The sequence below is a fragment of the Hemiscyllium ocellatum genome, chromosome 9 (genome assembly GCF_020745735.1).
Source record: "Hemiscyllium ocellatum isolate sHemOce1 chromosome 9, sHemOce1.pat.X.cur, whole genome shotgun sequence".
NCBI classification, from domain to species: domain Eukaryota; kingdom Metazoa; phylum Chordata; class Chondrichthyes; order Orectolobiformes; family Hemiscylliidae; genus Hemiscyllium; species Hemiscyllium ocellatum.
The window spans coordinates 75,351,348-75,370,714 of NC_083409.1; the positions used below are offsets into that span (position 1 = coordinate 75,351,348).

The 19,367-nt window shown below is 43.4% G+C and overlaps 1 protein-coding gene across 1 annotated transcript in view; it reads left to right on the top strand.

Moving 5' to 3' along the window:
* Positions 1 to 11,589: 11,589 nt before the first annotated feature.
* pik3r3b (phosphoinositide-3-kinase, regulatory subunit 3b (gamma)) overlaps positions 11,590 to 19,367 on the top strand; it is a 558,098-nt gene continuing 550,320 nt past the window's right edge. Inside the window, exons 1-2 of the mRNA XM_060830478.1 lie at positions 11,590 to 11,821; positions 12,266 to 12,895. Of these exons, the coding sequence (XP_060686461.1) occupies positions 12,577 to 12,895 (319 nt within the window). The 5' untranslated portion in view covers positions 11,590 to 11,821; positions 12,266 to 12,576. The remainder of the gene's footprint in view (positions 11,822 to 12,265; positions 12,896 to 19,367) is intronic.

Below are 19,367 nucleotides of genomic sequence, written 5' to 3' on the forward strand. Positions count from 1 at the left end.
TTCAGTGAGAACCTGATGCTGAAAACATATTGACATTTTTTTTTCTCATTAGATTTTCCACAGAATATAGAATCCAAACACTAACAGTGTGCATTTTTCATGAGACATCAGTTCCCTTGACAGAATGCAATGATTTATATGGCCATTAAACAGAATACCAAAACAAAGCCAAAATCCAGCTATACAAAGCAAGAACCATGTGGATACTTGATTGTGCAGCCAAACTTTTGAAGAATTTTATCCTCAGTGGATTTATCATGGTCCTTTTTTTGGAACTGACCGGAGTGTTGGCTCAAGTTCATGTTATGCTGATAGAGATAATGGGATTACCGCTGATGAGAACCACCTTTTCACAGTCCATCTGAAAATAAGGACTTTTCCAGGATGAACTTGACCTTTAAGCCTAATAAGATACTCTTCTCCCTCCTAATAGGCACTTAGCTACCTCTTGAACTCATCTGTTCAAACTTCTCCCCAAATTCTTTCTTGTGTCAACTGAGTCAAAGTTGTGACTTATCTCCCTTCTTGTTCATACTGATTTAGTTTGCAAATTGTGTAAAAATCTTTGAAGTAGCAGGCCTAAAGCATTTGTATATAGTCTGCTTGTGTGTGGATCACTTGTGTTTGGTAGTAAATGTAAAACTTCAGAAATATGTTCTTCCATGAGAGGTAGGCATGAGGTTGAGGAGGACAACATCAGAACAACTCATATTGTAATAAAGGCAAAATAAAAGCAGGTGCTGGAAATCTGTAATAAGCACAGATAGTGCAGGATAACCGGAGCAGGTCTGGCTGCATCTGTGGACAGAGGAAGAGTGTTAACAATTTACGCCCAATGTGATTCTTCTTGAGAACATAAAATTTATATTGCGTCTAGAATGCAAAACAAATGCTGAGCAGGATTCATGGAAGTGTAATCAAAATGAATGCCAAGCCAGGAAAGGATGAGTAGAAGGTGTCACCAAAAGCTTAGTCAGATAATGGAGGTTTTAATGATTTTCTTGAGGATGCTAGGGGTTTTGAGAAATCTAGAGATAAATTTCTACAGAGCGGGATACGGTCCAAAAGTCAGGGCATGGGTGTGGCAGACTGCTGTTAGAGGAACCGAGAGTATAGAAGGTGTGGAGCTTAGACAACTGGAGGACAGATGAGAAGCAGTAAGATAAAAAAGGAAACAAAATGCAAAGTTGAGAATTTTAAATTTGAATCTCTGGGGAACTAGCAGCAAATGATGGGTACAAGCAAGATTTGAAATGGATGTTAATAGTATGGAAAAAAAATCCCTTTTAGTATTATTGTAAATGTCATAACAAAGTCAGTGGTCAGACCAAACCAAAAAGTCAATGTGTATTAAAACAGTGAGCACGGTAAAACAGTGAATGAAACATTCCAAACAAACTGGGAGCTATTAGCTATCAAGGTCACAGGTCCAGAAATAACTGTTCAGATGTACAAGCATGTCACTCCTTGTCTGAAGATATAAGGCTCTTTGTTAAAAACCAACTGAAAATGTAAGTGGTTGGGGGAGGCAGGGGGTGGTAAGATGATAGTGCCACCTGGCCTGTCTGGATTGTGATGCACAATAATAGGAGATCATTATACGTAACAGTTACAACAGAGGAACAGCCCGACTGATTAGTTGCTGGTGTTTATCCTCCACATGAGCAAATAGTACTAATCACATTTACTTCAATCCCCTTCCTCTCCATTCACTTATCTCAGCTAATTTTGAATATCTGCCTCAATCATGAATCTGGGTTAAATACCATCAAAACTCACTCATTCTGTTCTTTTCATTCTGTTTTAGATTAGATTAGATTAGACTTACAGTGTGGAAACAGGCCCTTCGGCCCAACAAGTCCACACCGACCCGCCGAAGCGAAACCCACCCATACCCCTGCATTTACCCCTTACCTAACACTACGGGCAATTTAGCATGGCCAATTCACCTGACCCGCACATCTTTGGACTGTGGGAGGAAACCGGAGCACCCGGAGGAAACCCACGCAGACACGGGGAGAATGTGCAAACTCCGCACAGTCAGTCGCCTGAGTCGGGAATTGAACTCGGGTCTCTGGCGCTGTGAGGCAGCAGTGCTAACCACTGTGCCACCGTGCCGCCCAAGAAGATGACTTCAGTGAGCCTGACGTGATCTCATAGATCTCTTAGAGTTAATTTTGTATCTATGGCCCTTCATCTTTTCATTTCTACTTGTGGAAGAGCTTTCCTTTTTAAAAGGTATTTAAAACTCTTACTCTATTTGTTGGCCATAGATTCTTAAGAACCCAGGTGGAATATTTGCCTTTTTTTGATATGCACTGGTTTTGCATATTAGCCTGATTGGTGGCTGAAAGAGCACACTGATGAAACTCATAGCTATGGCATTAATAGTGCCATGCTGTAACCAACTGAATTAAACACCTGACAGGCATGTATCCAACAATTCAGTATGGTGTACCTCATTGCTCAAACCCTCCAGCCCATGCAGCAACCCACTAAATCTCCCCAGCAACCTCGAGTGAAGTCATATCCATCCTGTAATGTGATGACCAGAACTGCATGGTACTAAAGGTTGGAAAATGCTTTTTAGAGACAAATTAAATTTTAATTTTTTAAAAACTTCATTCATGAGATGTGGTCATCACTGGCTAGACTAGCATTTATTGCCCATCCTGAATTGCCAAGAAGGCAGTTAAAAATGCTGTGGGTCTGGAGTCACAGCACAGCAGTTTCCTTCCCTAATGGGCATTAGTGAACCAGATGAGGTTTTCCTGAGTTTCAACAATGGATACGTGATCCTCGTTAGACTCCTAATTCCAAATTTCTTTTTTTATTGAATTCAAATTCTGCCATCTGCAGAACATTACTTGGGTCTCTGGAATAACAGTCCAGCAATAATACCACTAGGCCATCATCTTCCCTTTTAATGCACCTTTTATAATTTTAAAGTTTGTTAATTTTATAATTACTGTAATGTACTTCCATAGATTTTATGAATAAAAGTATATTTTTGGAGAAAAGAGAGCCAAATGTTGAGGTGAATTCCGGTCAGTACACAGCCTACCTATTAAAGCCCTCCTCTGTGCCTCCTTTTAGCAAAGCACAAAACTGGTTTTGTTTGCAGATCTTTACCAGACTAAAGTTTTAGAGGAACTTTCAGAAGGTTTGGTTCCTAGATGTGCAGTGTGCAGGCCATGTGAATGCATCCTGGCACTCAGGAGCCAAACTCCAAGGTGGACATAAATTGCTCCATTGCCAGTGGATTACTCAGAAGAGTTAGAATCATAGAGATGTCCAGCACAGGAACAGACCATTCGGTCCAACTCATACGTGCCGACTAGATATCCCAACCCAATTTAGTCCCACCAGCCACACCCGGCCCCTATCCCACCAAACTCTTCCATCCTGATGCCTTTTAAATGTTGGCATTGTACCAGCCTCCACCACTTCCTCTGGTAGCCCATTTCACACTCACACCACCCTCTGCGTGAAAAAGTTGCCCCTTAACTCTCTTTTATATCTACCCCCACTCACCCTAAACCTAAGTCCTCTACTTCTGGATTCCCCCAATGCAGGGAAAAGACCTCGTCTATTTACCCTATCCATGCCCCTCATGATTTTATAAACCTCTATAAGGTCACCCCTCAGCCTCCAATGCTCCAGGGAAGACAGCCCCAGCCTATTCAACCTCTCCCTACAGCTCAAATCCTCCAACCCTCGCAACATCCTTGTAGATCTTTTCTGAACCCTTTCAAGTTTCACAAAATCTTTCCGATAGGAAGGAGACCAGAATTGCAAGCAATATCCAACAGTGGCCTCACAAATGTCCTGTACAGCTGCAACATGACCTCCCAACTTCTGTATTCAATATTCTGACCAATAAAGGAAAGCATACCAATGCCTTCTTCACTATCCTATCTACCTGCAACTCCACTTTCAAGGAGCTATGAACCTGCACTCCAAGGTCTCTTTGTTCAGCAACACTCTCTAGGACCTTACTATTAATTGTATGAGTCCTGCTAAGCTTTCCCAAAATGCAACACCTTGCATTTATCTAAATTAAACTTCAGCTGCCACTCCTTAACCCATTGACCCATCTGATCAAGATCCCATTGTAATCTGAGGTAACCTTCTGCACTGTCCACCACACCTCCAATTTTAGTGTCATCTGCAAACTTACTAACTATTCCTCTTAAGCTCACATCCAAATCATTGATATAAATGACAAAAAGTATTGGACCCACCTGAAGGTTAAAGGTTAAAGGAGTAAATCCTAACAAGACATCTAGAGCAGAGCCAAAGGTGGTCTGATATCCAGATATATCATCTTTGTGGCAGCATCTGCAATCAGGCTGGTGCCAAACATATTGCTTTACATTCAGCTGGAGGATCAATCATATCTTACTGGTCAACCAGAGCCCATCTCAACCCAGGCAGTCCCTGACTCATTAGCTGCTGACTCATCTCAGACCATCAGCTTCAATGGCTTCTTGGAGTTTTGAGACTCTGCTCAACAAGTGGATGGGATCCGTTATACCAGGCAAGCAAACGAAACGTGGAAAAAAAGACACTGACCTTTCAAACTGGAATGCCAGAACCATTTGGAAAGGGTTGATGGATAACTTGCAGCTGGTCGATTAATTTATGCAAGACAGCTGTATCGACGTAGAATTTGACAGGCTGAACATCAACATAACATCCCTACAAGAAACAAGGCTCGATGAGAGTGGATTCCCAGAAGAAAAATGGTATTTGTGTAGCCAACAGGAGAAGAATTCAAAAGGAGCTCCTGAACAAGGTGTAACATTGTAAGGGACTCATTACTCTTAGTGTTTCCTCCATCTGCATCTCAACTCAAAAAGGGACAGTTAACCTCATGGGGGATATCTGTGGTCCAACACTGTGACCTACTGTGGCAGTGAATGACCCATTCCTTGAGGCCCATGTTGATGCTATCAGCAGAATTTCTAAATCAGAACATTGTTACCTAGTTGGGGATTTCGATGTAAGATTGGGCATGAATCAAGAGCCTCCTGCCTCAGATGTCATGACCTGGGAAAGATAAATAAGATGAATAGAGACTGTTTGAACTTTGTATGACTAACACCTTGGCCTAAAAAATGAGGTCTGCAGATGCTGGAGATCACAGCTGCAAATGTGTTGCTGGTCAAAGCACAGCAGGCCAGGCAGCATCTCAGGAATAGAGAATTCGACATTTCGAGCATAAGCCCTTCATCAGGAATAAGAGAGAGAGAGCCAAGCAGGCTAAGATAAAAGGTAGGGAGGAGGGACTAGGGGGAGGGGCGATGGAGGTGGGATAGGTGGAAGGAGGTCAAGGTGAGGGTGATAGGCCGGAGTGGGGTGGGGGCGGAGAGGTCAGGAAGAGGATTGCAGGTTAGGAGGGTGGTGCTGAGTTGAGGGAACTGACTGAGACAAGGTGGGGGGAGGGGAAATGAGGAAACTGGAGAAATCTGAATTCATACCTTGTGGTTGGAGGGTTCCCAGGCGGAAGATGAGGCGCTCCTCCTCCAGCCGTCGTGTAGTTGTGTTCTGCCGGTGGAGGAGTCCAAGGACCTGCATGTCCTCGGTGGAGTGGGAGGGGGAGTTAAAGTGTTGAGCCACGGGGTGATTGGGTTGGTTGGTTCGGGCGGCCCGGAGGTGTTCTCTGAAGCGTTCCGCAAGTAAGCGGCCTGTCTCACCAATATAGAGGAGGCCACATCGGGTGCAGCGGATGCAATAGATGATGTGTGTGGAGGTACAGGTGAACTTGTGGCGGATATGGAAGGATCCCTTGGGGCCTTGGAGGGAAGTGAGTGTGGAGGTGTGGGCGCAAGTTTTACATTTCCTGCGGTTGCAGGGGAAGGTGCCGGGGGTGGAGGTTGGGTTGGTGGGGGGTGTGGATCTGACGAGGGAGTCACGAAGGGAGTGGTCCTTGCGGAACGCTGATAGGGGAGGGGAGGGAAATATATCCTTGGTGGTGGGGTCCGTTTGGAGGTGGCGGAAATGGCGGCGGATGATACGTTGTATGCGGAGGTTGGTGGGGTGGTAGGTGAGAACCAGTGGGGTTCTGTCTTGGTGGCGGTTGGAGGAGCGGGGCTCAAGGGCGGAGGAGCGGGAAGTGGAGGAGATGCGGTGGAGGGCATCGTCGATCACGTCTGGGGGGAATCTGCGGTCCTTGAAGAAGGAGGCCATCTGGGCTGTGCGGTGTTGGAATTGATCCTCCTGGGAGCAGATGCGGCGGAGACGAAGGAATTGGGAATATGGGATGGCATTTTTACAGGGGGCAGGGTGGGAGGAGGTGTAGTCCAGGTAACTGTGGGAGTCAGTCGGTTTATAATAGATGTCTGTGTTGAGTCGGTCGCCCGAGATAGAAATGGAAAGGTCTAGGAAGGGGAAGGAGGAGTCTGAGACAGTCCAGGTGAATTTCAGGTCGGGATGAAGGTGTTAGTAAAGTTGATGAACTGTTCAACCTCCTCGTGGGAGCACGAGGCAGCGCCGATACAGTCATCGATGTAGCGGAGGAAAAGGTGGGGGGTGGTGCCAGTGTAGTTGTGGAAGATGGACTGTTCCACATATCCTACGAAGAGGCAGGCATAGCTGGGGCCCATGTGGGTGCCCATGGCAACTCCTTTAGTTTGGAGGAAGTGGGAGGATTGAAAAGAGAAGTTATTCAGGGTGAGGACCAGTTCAGTCAGTCGAAGGAGGGTGTCCCGCCAAAAGAAATTTCACTATGGACATCCAGTCCCTGTACACCTCCATCCCCCATCACGAAGGACTCAAAGCCCTCCGCTTCTTCCTTTCCCGCCAAAAGAAATGCCCCGGCCAACCCATTGTCTCAGCCTGCTCCTGCCCCACCAAACTCATCTCCCAATACCTCGACACGGTCCTCTCCCCTTTAGTCCAAGAACTCCCCACCTACGTTCGGGACACCACCCACGCCCTCCACCTCCTCCAGGATTTTCGCTTCCCGGTCCCCAACGCCTTATTTTCACTATGGACATCCAGTCCCTGTACACCTCTATCCCCCATCACGAAGGACTCAAAGCCCTCCGCTTCTTCCTTTCCCGCCGCACCAACCAGTACCCTTCCACTGACACCCTCCTTCGACTGACTGAACTGGTCCTCACCCTGAATAACTTCTCTTTTCAATCCTCCCACTTCCTCCAAACTAAAGGAGTTGCCATGGGCACCCGCATGGGCCCCAGCTATGCCTGCCTCTTCGTAGGATATGTGGAACAGTCCATCTTCCGCAACTACACTGGCACCACCCCCCACCTTTTCCTCCGCTACATCGATGACTGTATCGGCGCTGCCTCGTGCTCCCACGAGGAGGTTGAACAGTTCATCAACTTTACTAACACCTTCCATCCCGACCTGAAATTCACCTGGACTGTCTCAGACTCCTCCCTCCCCTTCCTAGACCTTTCCATTTCTATCTCGGGCGACCGACTCAACACAGACATCTATTATAAACCGACTGACTCCCACAGCTACCTGGACTACACCTCCTCCCACCCTGCCCCCTGTAAAAACGCCATCCCATATTCCCAATTCCTTCGTCTCCGCCGCATCTGCTCCCAGGAGGATCAATTCCAACACCTCACAGCCCAGATGGCCTCCTTCTTCAAGGACCGCAGATTCCCCCCAGACGTGATCGACGATGCCCTCCACCGCATCTCCTCCACTTCCCGCTCCTCCGCCCTTGAGCCCCGCTCCTCCAACCGCCACCAAGACAGAACCCCACTGGTTCTCACCTACCACCCCACCAACCTCCGCATACAACGTATCATCCGCCGCCATTTCCGCCACCTCCAAACGGACCCCACCACCAAGGATATATTTCCCTCCCCTCCCCTATCAGCGTTCCGCAAGGACCACTCCCTTCGTGACTCCCTCGTCAGATCCACACCCCCCACCAACCTAACCTCCACCCCCGGCACCTTCCCCTGCAACCGCAGGAAATGTAAAACTTGCGCCCACACCTCCACACTCACTTCCCTCCAAGGCCCCAAGGGATCCTTCCATATCCGCCACAAGTTCACCTGTACCTCCACACACATCATCTATTGCATCCGCTGCACCCGATGTGGCCTCCTCTATATTGGTGAGACAGGCCGCTTACTTGCGGAACGCTTCAGAGAACACCTCCGGGCCGCCCGAACCAACCAACCCAATCACCCCGTGGCTCAACACTTTAACTCCCCCTCCCACTCCACCGAGGACATGCAGGTCCTTGGACTCCTCCACCGGCAGAACACAACTACACGACGGCTGGAGAAGGAGCGCCTCATCTTCCGCCTGGGAACCCTCCAACCACAAGGTATGAATTCAGATTTCTCCAGTTTCCTCATTTCCCCTCCCCCCACCTTGTCTCAGTCGGTTCCCTCAACTCAGCACCGCCCTCCTAACCTGCAATCCTCTTCCTGACCTCTCCGCCCCACCCCACTCTGGCCTATCACCCTCACCTTGACCTCCTTCCACCTATCCCACCTCCATCGCCCCTCCCCCTAGTCCCTCCTCCCTACCTTTTATCTTAGCCTGCTTGGCTCTCTCTCTCTTATTCCTGATGAAGGGCTTATGCTCGAAACGTCGAATTCTCTATTCCTGAGATGCTGCCTGGCCTGCTGTGCTTTGACCAGCAACACATTTGCAGCTAACACCTTGGCCTGTCTAGTGATTAGAGGTAGAAAATACTCACCAGAGAGTATCTGATGAAGAGGCATGGTTATTAGATAACAAGAACATTTAATGTATGAAGCTAACAAATACATTTGGTCAGGCATAATTTCTAAGATCTTTGGTAGTTGGTACAAATGCATCGGGTTCTTCCAAAAGCCAGAGCAGATCACCTTGTCTTGACTTGCATACTGTATGTAACATCTGTAAAATGGATGAATCCAATGTAACATGAACAGTAACTCCTGCAGAACCGAAACATCCTCAGATGACCGTCTGTGTGGGGTTAGCACATTCTCCCTATTTCTGGGGCATGCTGGTTTCCTCCCACAGTGCAAAAATGTCAAGGTTGGGTGGATTAGCCATAAATGCAAGGTTATAGGGGTGGGATGTGTCTGGATGGGGTGACCTTCAGAGGATCAATGTGTACATGATGGGTTGAATGGCCTGCTTCCACACTGTAGCAATTGTATGATTATATTGCAAAAACTATCAGTTCAAACAAATGCTGATATAAATATTTTACATTTTCTGGCTGCTACCCGTTGGGACATGGTAAATAGTTTAGATTAGATTAGATTACTTACAGTGTGGAAACAGGCCCTTCGGCCCAACAAGTCCACACCGACCCGCCGAAGCGCAACCCACCCATACCCCTACATTTATCCCTTACCTAACACTACGGGCAATTTAGCATGGCCAATTCACCTGACTCGCACATCTTTGGACTGTGGGAGGAAACCGGAGCACCCGGAGGAAACCCATGCAGACACGGGGAGAATGTGCAAACTCCACACAGTCAGTCAACTGAGGTGGGAATTGAACCCAGGTCTCTGGCGCTGTGAGGCAGCAGTGCTAACCACTGCTTTGGTGCATAAGGCATAGGGTTTACATTACAAAACGGCAGGTAACTTGTCCATTGATTCTGGTGACTGGTGATGACAGCACATGCAGTGTCCTGATATATGATTCACTGAATCAACTGGTGTACTATTATCAATTTCAAGTTTTAGGGAGCTGAATTAAGAATATGTCCACTCTGAAATGTGTAAATGTTTTGATTTGTCCAATAAACGTTTGATCTAAAACTGGTAATTTGTCTTCTACCACAGAGATTTAAACATAATTTACCCTCAGTCATCTTATATCAATCTCCAACATTGATCTTAATTACCAAATTACAACCAGCAAGCTAAAGAATATTGAATCATCATGACAGAACCAAATTATCTTTGCAACTTGTTATTCAGTCTATCGGTTCTTCCTGTTGATTACATCATCTAGTCAACATTTAATTTTAAATTCTACTGTGATCACGAGGCCAATTAACACTTGCTAATTCACGACTTTATTGCCTGGTTTCTTGGTTGATGAGTCAGCAAGAAAGAGAGAATTAATGTACTCACCAGTTTGTGCATAACCTTGTGAGGCTGGTTTATAAATGCAAACATAATCTATATTCATCGGTATCCATCATTAGGTTAGCCAAATGTGGACATTATTTTCTCCTTTAAAAAGGGCAATAAACTGCAGAGGATTTTTCAAGGGGAGGTATGGAGATGACATTAAGCATTGAAATAGATAATGATAAATGATAAAATTACCCATGATAAAATCTTCAGGGTATCAATCCCAGTGTTGTTACTGTATGGGAAGGAAAATTTAGAATGAGCTGAATTGAATTAAAATTAAGAGGTGGGCGGCGCGGTGGCACAGTGGTTAGCACTGCTGTCTCACAGCGCCTGAGACCCGGGTTCAATTCCTGACTCAGGCGACTGACTGTGTGGAGTTTGCACGTTCTCCCCGTGTCTGCGTGGGTTTCCTCTGGGTGCTCCGGTTTCCTCCCACAGTCCAAAGATGTGCGGGTCAGGTGAATTGGCCATGCTAAATTGCCCGTAGTGTTAGGTAAGAGGTAAATGTAGGGGTATGGGTGGGTTGCGCTTCGGTGGGTCGGTATGGACTTGTTGGGCCGAAGGGCCTGTTTCCACACTGTAAGTAATCAAATCTAATCTAATGAGAGATTGCAAGGCTAGCCTGAAGATCTTTAGATAATTCAGTCTAGAAATGGAATTCAGTGGTAGATGGGATGAGTTAGGGCTGTTGTAGGTGGCGTTACAGCAATGAAAATGGATGTGTTTAGTGATGGAGAGGGTATGGGTTTGGAAGCTCTGCATGTAGTGGAGGTGTTGGATTTGGATGGACAAATTTCAAAATCACACATCACCAGGCTTTAGTCCAACAGGTTTATTTGGAAGCACTGGCCTTCGGAACACTGCTCCTTCACCAGGTGGTTGTGGAGCAGGACCATAAAACACAGATTTATAGCAAAAAAAACGTAAACCGAAGAAATTGCAAACAACTTGCTTTAATCTGAGACAATGGTTCTGGAGGGTGCGGAACGAGTTTTGAGAGTTCAGAGTTCATTGTGGGTAATTAAGATGATGGCTTCAGGCTTCTGAATGTTTAAGAAAGTAATGGGGTTAACAGAGGTGATGGGGCAACGCAGTGAGTACAGTGCTGTGCAGGGTATTTGAAGAATTTAGATGGTAAATTATTTATTATTTATGTTGTAACATTTATCCTAACGTCCTCAGCAGATTGTCATTCTTGTTCGTGAAAACATCGCTGCAATTCGAAAGTCGTTTCCAAAACGAAAACATTTCCAAACTTTTGCTATTGCTGGGTTTCTTCCCCATCTGTTAAAAATGCCCATCGTTCCCTGCAGTCCTCCTCTACCTTCCTCGGTCCACAGTGCTTCAAAGCAACACGTAGCGGATCCAGCCCAGTCAGTGAATAAGATTCCGCTCCTTCCAAAGGAGGCATCTCGCACACACTCTGCAATGCCATGACCGACTTTCACTTGTAATTTATCACAGACGGGGGGGGGGGGGGGAGGTGTGGTCAGACACGTCACACTATAAAGAATGGAGATCTGAGTCGGGGCAAGTGACTGCAATGAACAATCCAGACTGCGGAGTCTGGGAGTTCGCAGCACATCTCCTTCAGAAATAAAGCGGCTGTAATTTCAACAAATCATGCGGAGAGAGCACGCGTGCCTGTCAGCAGTCAGTGTGGGCAGACCTGCACCCTGAATCCTTCCCCAGCCCGTGGGCATCTCACCGGGAATCGCCTCGCATATCGAGAGGTAATTTTTTAAAATTATGTTCCCGTGTTGAAAACGCGTAGACGCTTAATGCATGCTTTAAATGTTTTTTATTGAACCTGCTTTTTCTTTTCCCTGCTTCAGTCCATGACACTGCGATTTTAATTTTTTGACCCTTTGTTGGCTGAACTTTTTTTTGCATTTCAATATTAAGAGCTTCTCTGAAATGTTACAGTGAGTGATTGGTCTCCGCAGACCTGAATGACTGAAGACTGATGTATTTGAAGATAATTTCAGTGGGGAGGGGACGGGGTGGAATTTTTGTCCTGTTGATTTCCATAATAAACCACATATTGTCAGTGTGTTTCATGTACTTCCGTATAAACACCCCTAGTGTCTTGTACAAGTAATGCGCATGTATTGATGAGGGGTAACGGAGTGCCTTTGGTTTGTTTAACAAATTTCTCTCTCTCTCTCTCTGGACAGTTCGATTGGATGGCAGAAGGACTTGAGTTGAGAAGACCTTGGGGGTTGACTGTCTGAGGCAGAGGGGAGGGGAAAAAAAAACCCAATAAGCAAGCAGCAGATGTTGTAAAGTTTAACAGTAGCACACAACTTGGGCCTGAACAGATTGAACCGAATGGAGATTACAGCAAGTGGAAGAGCTGGGGTTCTAGCCTGTTGGGGAAATTAACCAGCCTGGAGGCTGACCTTGAGTTCTCTGGAACTCACAAGCTTCAAAACAACGTCCCACGGCCATTTTAAAAGTAGGATCAGATTCCTGGAACAGGAGAGCCATGTGTACAGAGGGTTTCCAGTATCGAGCTCTGTTTGAGTACAAGAAGGAGAGAGAAGAAGATATCAATTTATTGCCAGGGGACATTCTCACCGTGAGCAAGTCAGTGCTGTTGACGGCCAGTTATCAAGAGGGGGATGAGAAGAACCCCAAAGGATGGCTAAATGGTGTTAACGAAAGAAACAAAGAGAAGGGAGACTTCCCTGGAACCTATGTTGAGTTTGTGGGGCCGGTTCGTATTGTGCCTCCAACTCCTAAAGCAAAACCAAGACCTGTCCCTCCCACACCTGGCGGAGCAGCAGCAGCCAGCCCAGCTCCTGGTAGGTCTCTCTTCAACACCTCGCACAACCATTTATTCAACTTTTTAACATTGATTCTGTTTCCAAATGCAATTGGTAACAAGAGCTTTAACCCATTAGCCATGGATAAATAACACTTTGATCAGAACAAAATGGATTAAATAAGTGCTATTTTGAATATTTTCTCTTGTACAGGGAGAGCAAGTCATTAGTTATGACGGTGGGAAATGGCATAAAATACAAAAATGGAACTAATCTAGTTATTTCACCGTTTTGACTTTCAAAAATGGGGATCAGTTCAACTCTGTTAACTGACACTTGAATTCAAGTTTTAAAATAAACCAATTCATTGCTTTAATCTTTTGATAAGTTTAAGATCAAACTTGATAAGTGATTTTAATAGAGGGTTAAAGGGCTGGGTACAGTTTCAAAATTCTGCCATTAAATTATTCTACTTTTGATATTTTCCTATCAGTTTTAGTTGCAGTATATAATAATCTTAATATATTCATTGTACATCCAAACAGACATGCCAATGCAATTTAACAGTGGTAAGGCAGCTAAATCTATTCAATCTCTGCTTGCTTACCAGAGCAAAATGTCATTTACGTGATGCAAAGAAAGCCCCATTAATTGCATTGATATTGGCCATGATAATGTAACTTGGAAGAAGACTGGGTTATTATATGCCGTATAAAAGGAGTATTGTTTACTCCTTGGACATGGTGTTCTTTAAGAGAATGCAAAATTCAAATTTACACTGCACATCCATTTGTCATTTTAGTTAAAACAGTTGCAATGACTTAACATTTTTCAAAGCTCAGTGAACAGTACATAGACGGAGCCATTAAGTAATCAGGGTGTTGGTTGTGAGTCTTGTAGTTTATAACCGAACAGTCTTGTTTTGTGTTCCACAGTTTCAGATATTTGTAGGAAGTTCAATAAATCATAAGGTTGCAGTTCATGTTCTATTATACGATCAAATCAAAGCTTAAATGCTTTGGCAAGATGTTCTTGTTTTTTTTTGCAACAGAACAACACAATTTTACATTTAACGTTTTTTGAAAATGCATCAATGTTAAAATCCAGTGTTGGTTTTAAAGACAGAAAAAGCGTTTTTGTCAATGAAAATCAATTGCATTATTTCAGGTTTAAACTGTCAGAAGACGACAACAACAGATTCAGGACCACACAGGTCCTTTCAAGCAAAAAATGCAATGCAGTACTTAAAATTTGGGTAGATTTTTAAAAAATATATCTGCAATAATCTTTCATTGGATGATATCCTCCTCAGTTGAAACAACTTGTGCAAAAGCAATTTTTGATTTTCCTTTTTTTTCCTTTGCTATAGCCCATTCAACAACTATTAGCTATGGGACATTTTGTATCAATCTTAGAGATAATAAACTCCCCACCTCTTTTCTTCCCCCCCCCCCCCCCCCCCCCCCCCCCCCACACACACACACACACACACACACACACACACACACAATATACAAGTGTGAAGCTGTATTGCAGGTACAAACTGTACATCCAAGCGTTAAATAAAATAGTTCGTTGATTGTAAATGAAAATATATGGTTTCATGGAGTTAAACTCCAAAATGAGGTGAGTTGAACAGCCCTTTGGGAGAAAGTGCTGCATTAAAGTGAGCAGGCTAGCATGGTGGAGCTGAGTTTTGAGAACACTTTTTTTTTCATGTGAAACAAATTAAAGGCAAGCTTTTGATGATGACTATCCATTTTAATCTATCTAAAGATAAGCAGCCACTGTGAAAAATTTATACCAACTTTTTATGCCATAATTACCAAATCATGGTTGCAATAAATGTTGTGCTTTCAATAAAAGTAAGGCTGTATATTGGCAACAGAATGTTCAGTAGTAGTTTTTATTTAGCAAAATTACTACTACAGTATAAAATATAAAGTTCAAACTTGTTTGAACATCAATGAAAGAATCTCATTTTCTTCACGCCTAAAATGAGGGCAACAAGAACTTGTGAATGAAACAAATTCCAGAAGCTTTCCAATCTCGGAGGGTTGCTCATAACTTGAGATGATTAAGTGAGATTTGTAGAATATAATTGATCAAAGTATTCTCTAAAGTAAGCATTATTTTGTATAATTGCCATGAATTTGGACAGATTAAAAATTTGGAAAGATGGTGAAAATTTAGTAATCCTGAATGTGATTAGCGTAGACTTGTGCTAAAGATAATGCTTCACATTGCATTGCGATTAGAAGCTCGCATAAGTAACATCCATTACACATGAAAGTGGAGATGCTCATATTTCAAACATGGCATTTCAAGAATGTTTATCTTTATATTCACAGTGTCAAGATGTTTTATAATTATTTATAAATGGTCTTGTTATAATTGGAGGAAGAAAGACTTGTTATGTGGAAACACGTTGCATTGCTTTTTTTTTCCATACCTATAAAATGGAAATCCTTTCTGGCTTAAAATTTTGAAGAAAAACTCAAATTAAGATTTGTAAAAGTCAGAGGATAGCTCTCCCTGATTTATATGTAATTGTTTGTGAATTGAATGAATTACTCAGCCTTTCTCTTAGCTGAAAGCTGACCTTATGCTTGCATTTAATTTTAAAATGTGAATTCTTGTGGAAAAATATCAAATAATAAAATCTTTTCAATGTTTTCATCTGCTGAAGCTTTCAGGCTTTCCTTAATAACCATGTATATTTCTTATTATTTTTAAAAAAAAGCTACCCTACTCTCAATTTTGTCTCCAATTTGAAATATATAATGCTCTACAAAGTATCAGTTCAGCATTTCTTTATTTGCATGTTTTCGTTCTGAAGGGTAAATGCCTTTTGAAGAGGCGTTTGTACTGGTCTTTCACAATGGTCAATAAAGCTGAACTGAAGACTGTGTGCAAATGCCTTTTTATTTAACATCAGCATTTTAGTACCAAGCTTTGAAGAATCAAATAAGGGATAGAACAATTTTGAAAATGTGACTGTCATTATCAAATGGGGAATACATTTACCTATTTATTAGGGAGTGTATATGTTACCATTTTGAGTGCTGTGCGTTAGGGTTAGATCTTCCACACTCGATCAAATGGATTTCTTCTCCACTTTGAATCACTTTCCTTATTATTCAGTAGATAAGCAGAAATAATGCCTCTTCTGCAGACTTTTTTTTCCCGATTTTTAAAGTTGTAGATTTGCTGTCATCTGGGACGTATGCTGAAAGTAGATTTAAAATGTATTGTTAATAAAAAGTATGCTTACACTTATGATTTCTTATAGTAATTATATTGAAGGCTACTACCTTATGTTTCCTGTAGGCTAATTCCTGTTAACTTTGTAAATTCAAATGGTGGAATGATTTTAATAATTTTGACTTTTCTGAAGGAAAAAACGATTATTTTCAGATTAATGTTATAGGGAGCAAGATTTGAAATTGTTTTGGATTTGAAACCATTCAGATCAAATAATTCAAAATATGGCAAATTCTGTTTAATTTGAGTTTTGTTTGCTGTAGCTGAAGTTAAAGCAATCAAGTATACACAAGTAACCATATTTTTGTAAAACCTGATCTGATTTCTGAATTATTTTGTCTGTAATTTTTTTCAAACTCTCAACTACTTTATGAATGTTTTCTGTTTATGTTTAATGCTTTTGTGAAAATAAAGATGATAGTTCAAGTCACTTATCTGTTGCACCCTAATTTTCTTAAGTGATATAAAGAATACTACAATGGTGTATGTAACACATATATGCTGCCAGGATATGGGCTTAATAAACTGAGAAACAACAGCTATAATTCACTTCTATTGTTGTCATTTGTAAGTTCGTGTGGGTGAGATTTTAACCCCCCCTCAAAACCCCATTGAACTGCACAGTTAAAATTGGGCCCATGTAAAAGCATCAACAGTTGCAATAAAATAAAGCAAATAACTGGAGATATGAACCAAACAAGAACACAAATTGCTGTTGTAACTCATCAGGTCTGGCAGAACCTGTGGGAGGAAAGCAGGGTTAATGTTTTGAGTCTAGTGAGACTTCATCAGAACTGTTAGCAGTAGGAAAATGGTTCTTAATACTGAAGATGAAGTTGGGGGTGGGGATGTTGAAGGAGAGATAAGTGGATACGTGGAGATCGAGCCCAAAGAGAGAGATAGGAGAAGGGTTGGAAATGAAGAAATAATGGATTTTAGGGCAGGACAGAAGGGAAGCTGAATAAGTGATAACAAGGTCTTTTATTGAATGCTAAAGGCTGATTAGATTAGATTACTTAGTGTGGAAATAGGGCCTTCGGCCCAGCAAGTCCACACCAACCCGCCACTCACCATACATTTACCCTTTCACCTAACACTACAGGCAACTTAGCATGGCCAATTAACCTGAAGAAGGGCTTATGCCCGAAACGTCGATTCTCCTGCTGCTTGGATGCTGCCTGACTGCTGCACTCTTCCAACAAGACATTTTTCAGCTCTGATCTCCAGTCCTCACTTTCTCCCAATTTGCCTAACCTGCACATCTTTGGACTGTGGGAGGAAACCAGAGCACCTGGAGGAAACCCACGCAGACACAGGGAGAACATGCAAACTCCACACAGTCAATTGCTTGAGTCAGGAATTGAACCCGGGTCTCTGGCGCTGTGAGGCAGCAGTGCCGCCCACTAATTGCTGCTGGCTCCCCAAGCAGCAAATGAGATGTTGTTCTTCACACTTGTGCTGAGGCTGACTGGAACAGGCAACTGGAAGCTGACTCTCATTTTTCTGGGCAGAGCATAGGTGTTGTGCAAAGCGATCACCCAATTTGTGTTTTGACTCCCCATTGTGGAGGAGACCACACCGTGAACAGTGAGTACAGTAGGCCGTGGCAATGACTGTCTTTGTCTTTTTCACAAGAGTAGCTACTCAGCTTAGCTTGTAACTTTCAATCATGTATAGTCCTTTTTGATAATCAACATTTTGGGCATGAGTCCTTCAGAAGAATAATCCTGAAGAAGGGCTCATGCCCAAAACGTTGATTCTCCTGCTCCTTGGATGCTGCCTGACCTGCTGTGCTTTTCCAGCAACACATTTTCAGCTCTGATCTCCAGCATCTGCAGTCCTCACTTTCTCCTAATCCTTTTGATAGTCAGTCTTTCCCCAGGGGTAAAAATGTCAATTATTATGGGAAATGTTTAAGGTATAAGTTTGAAGGAAATAGTAAAGGAAAGTTTTAAGAGTGGCAAGTACCTGGGATGTGCTGCCAGAGGAGGTGGTGAAGGTAGCTACCATAACAAAGTTTAAGAGGCATTTTGATAGAATAGGCAGGGAATCAAGGTTTATAGAATATGTAGAGGCAAAAGGTTTTTGGTTTAGAAAGACATCATGTGTTAGTGCAGTCTTGGTTGGCTGAAGTGCCTGTTCCTGTGCTCTACTGTTCTTTGTTCTTTAATAGAGTATTTGATAGTTTTGAAAACACAAACTACTTCACTCAAGGGCCATTTAAAGTTTCTGTAATATAATGTGCTGCCAACTATTTATCTGACAATGTTGCCTTGAGTTGGCTGCTATGAGACAAAGATCATAAATCTGACTGGGAAGAAAGAGCTCAAATGATCTAATAAAGTGGCAGAGTATCAGGTAGTGAATTCCCAGGTGAATCAATGGGGCAGAAGTACTTGGTGGGTGGGGACTAGAGGAGTGGTCAAGTATCACTCGGAGTGAAGAGTTAGATTTTCATTCTGACGTTGGTTCCCTGATCTTCGTGTGGGTTCAGACTTAGGATCACATCCCCCAAAGTGCCTGGCATAACTTTCAAGAAAATGGTCAATTTGTAGGCAGATGTATTACTTCCTTCCATTTAACAATGACATTGTAGGATGCCCTTCTACATTGGAGCTGCTGATATTTCAATGTGGAACAACCTCCACTGGCTAGCAATGATGAAGTTAGATTAAGGAGAGTGGGAACCATCCAAACCCATGTCCAGTTTCATTTGGAAGGACAAGGGCAGCAGATACATGGGACCATTGCCACTACCAAATTCCTCTCCAAGCCATACTGCATCCTGATCTGGAAATATATCGCTGATCATTTTGCGTCACTATCAAAATCCTGGAACTGCCTTCCTACAATGTAAGTCTACTCACACCAAATAGATTTTAGCAATCCAAGAAAGTTGCTCACTCTCTCAAGGACAGCTAGGGATGGGCAGTAAATGCTGGCTAGCCAGCAATGCCCACATCTCATCAAATTGTAAACAAAGGATGAAGCGTCTACTGAAGAATGTTCAAAATCTTGAAATGTGAGCAGCTGCCTGACTCTTATTGTGGAGGGGAAACTTTTCCAGAGAGTGGCCTTTGGGCATGGCTGTAGCTGTTGTGCAGTTGGGGCCTAATCTTAAGTGCTGCCTACCCACCATCTGCCAACAGCAGGCAGCATCTGTCGTCAGCTGGCATACAATCTCAACAGGAGCCACGTGCTGACTGAAAAGTTCCAGTTGGTGTCAGGACACAGGTCCATTAATTAG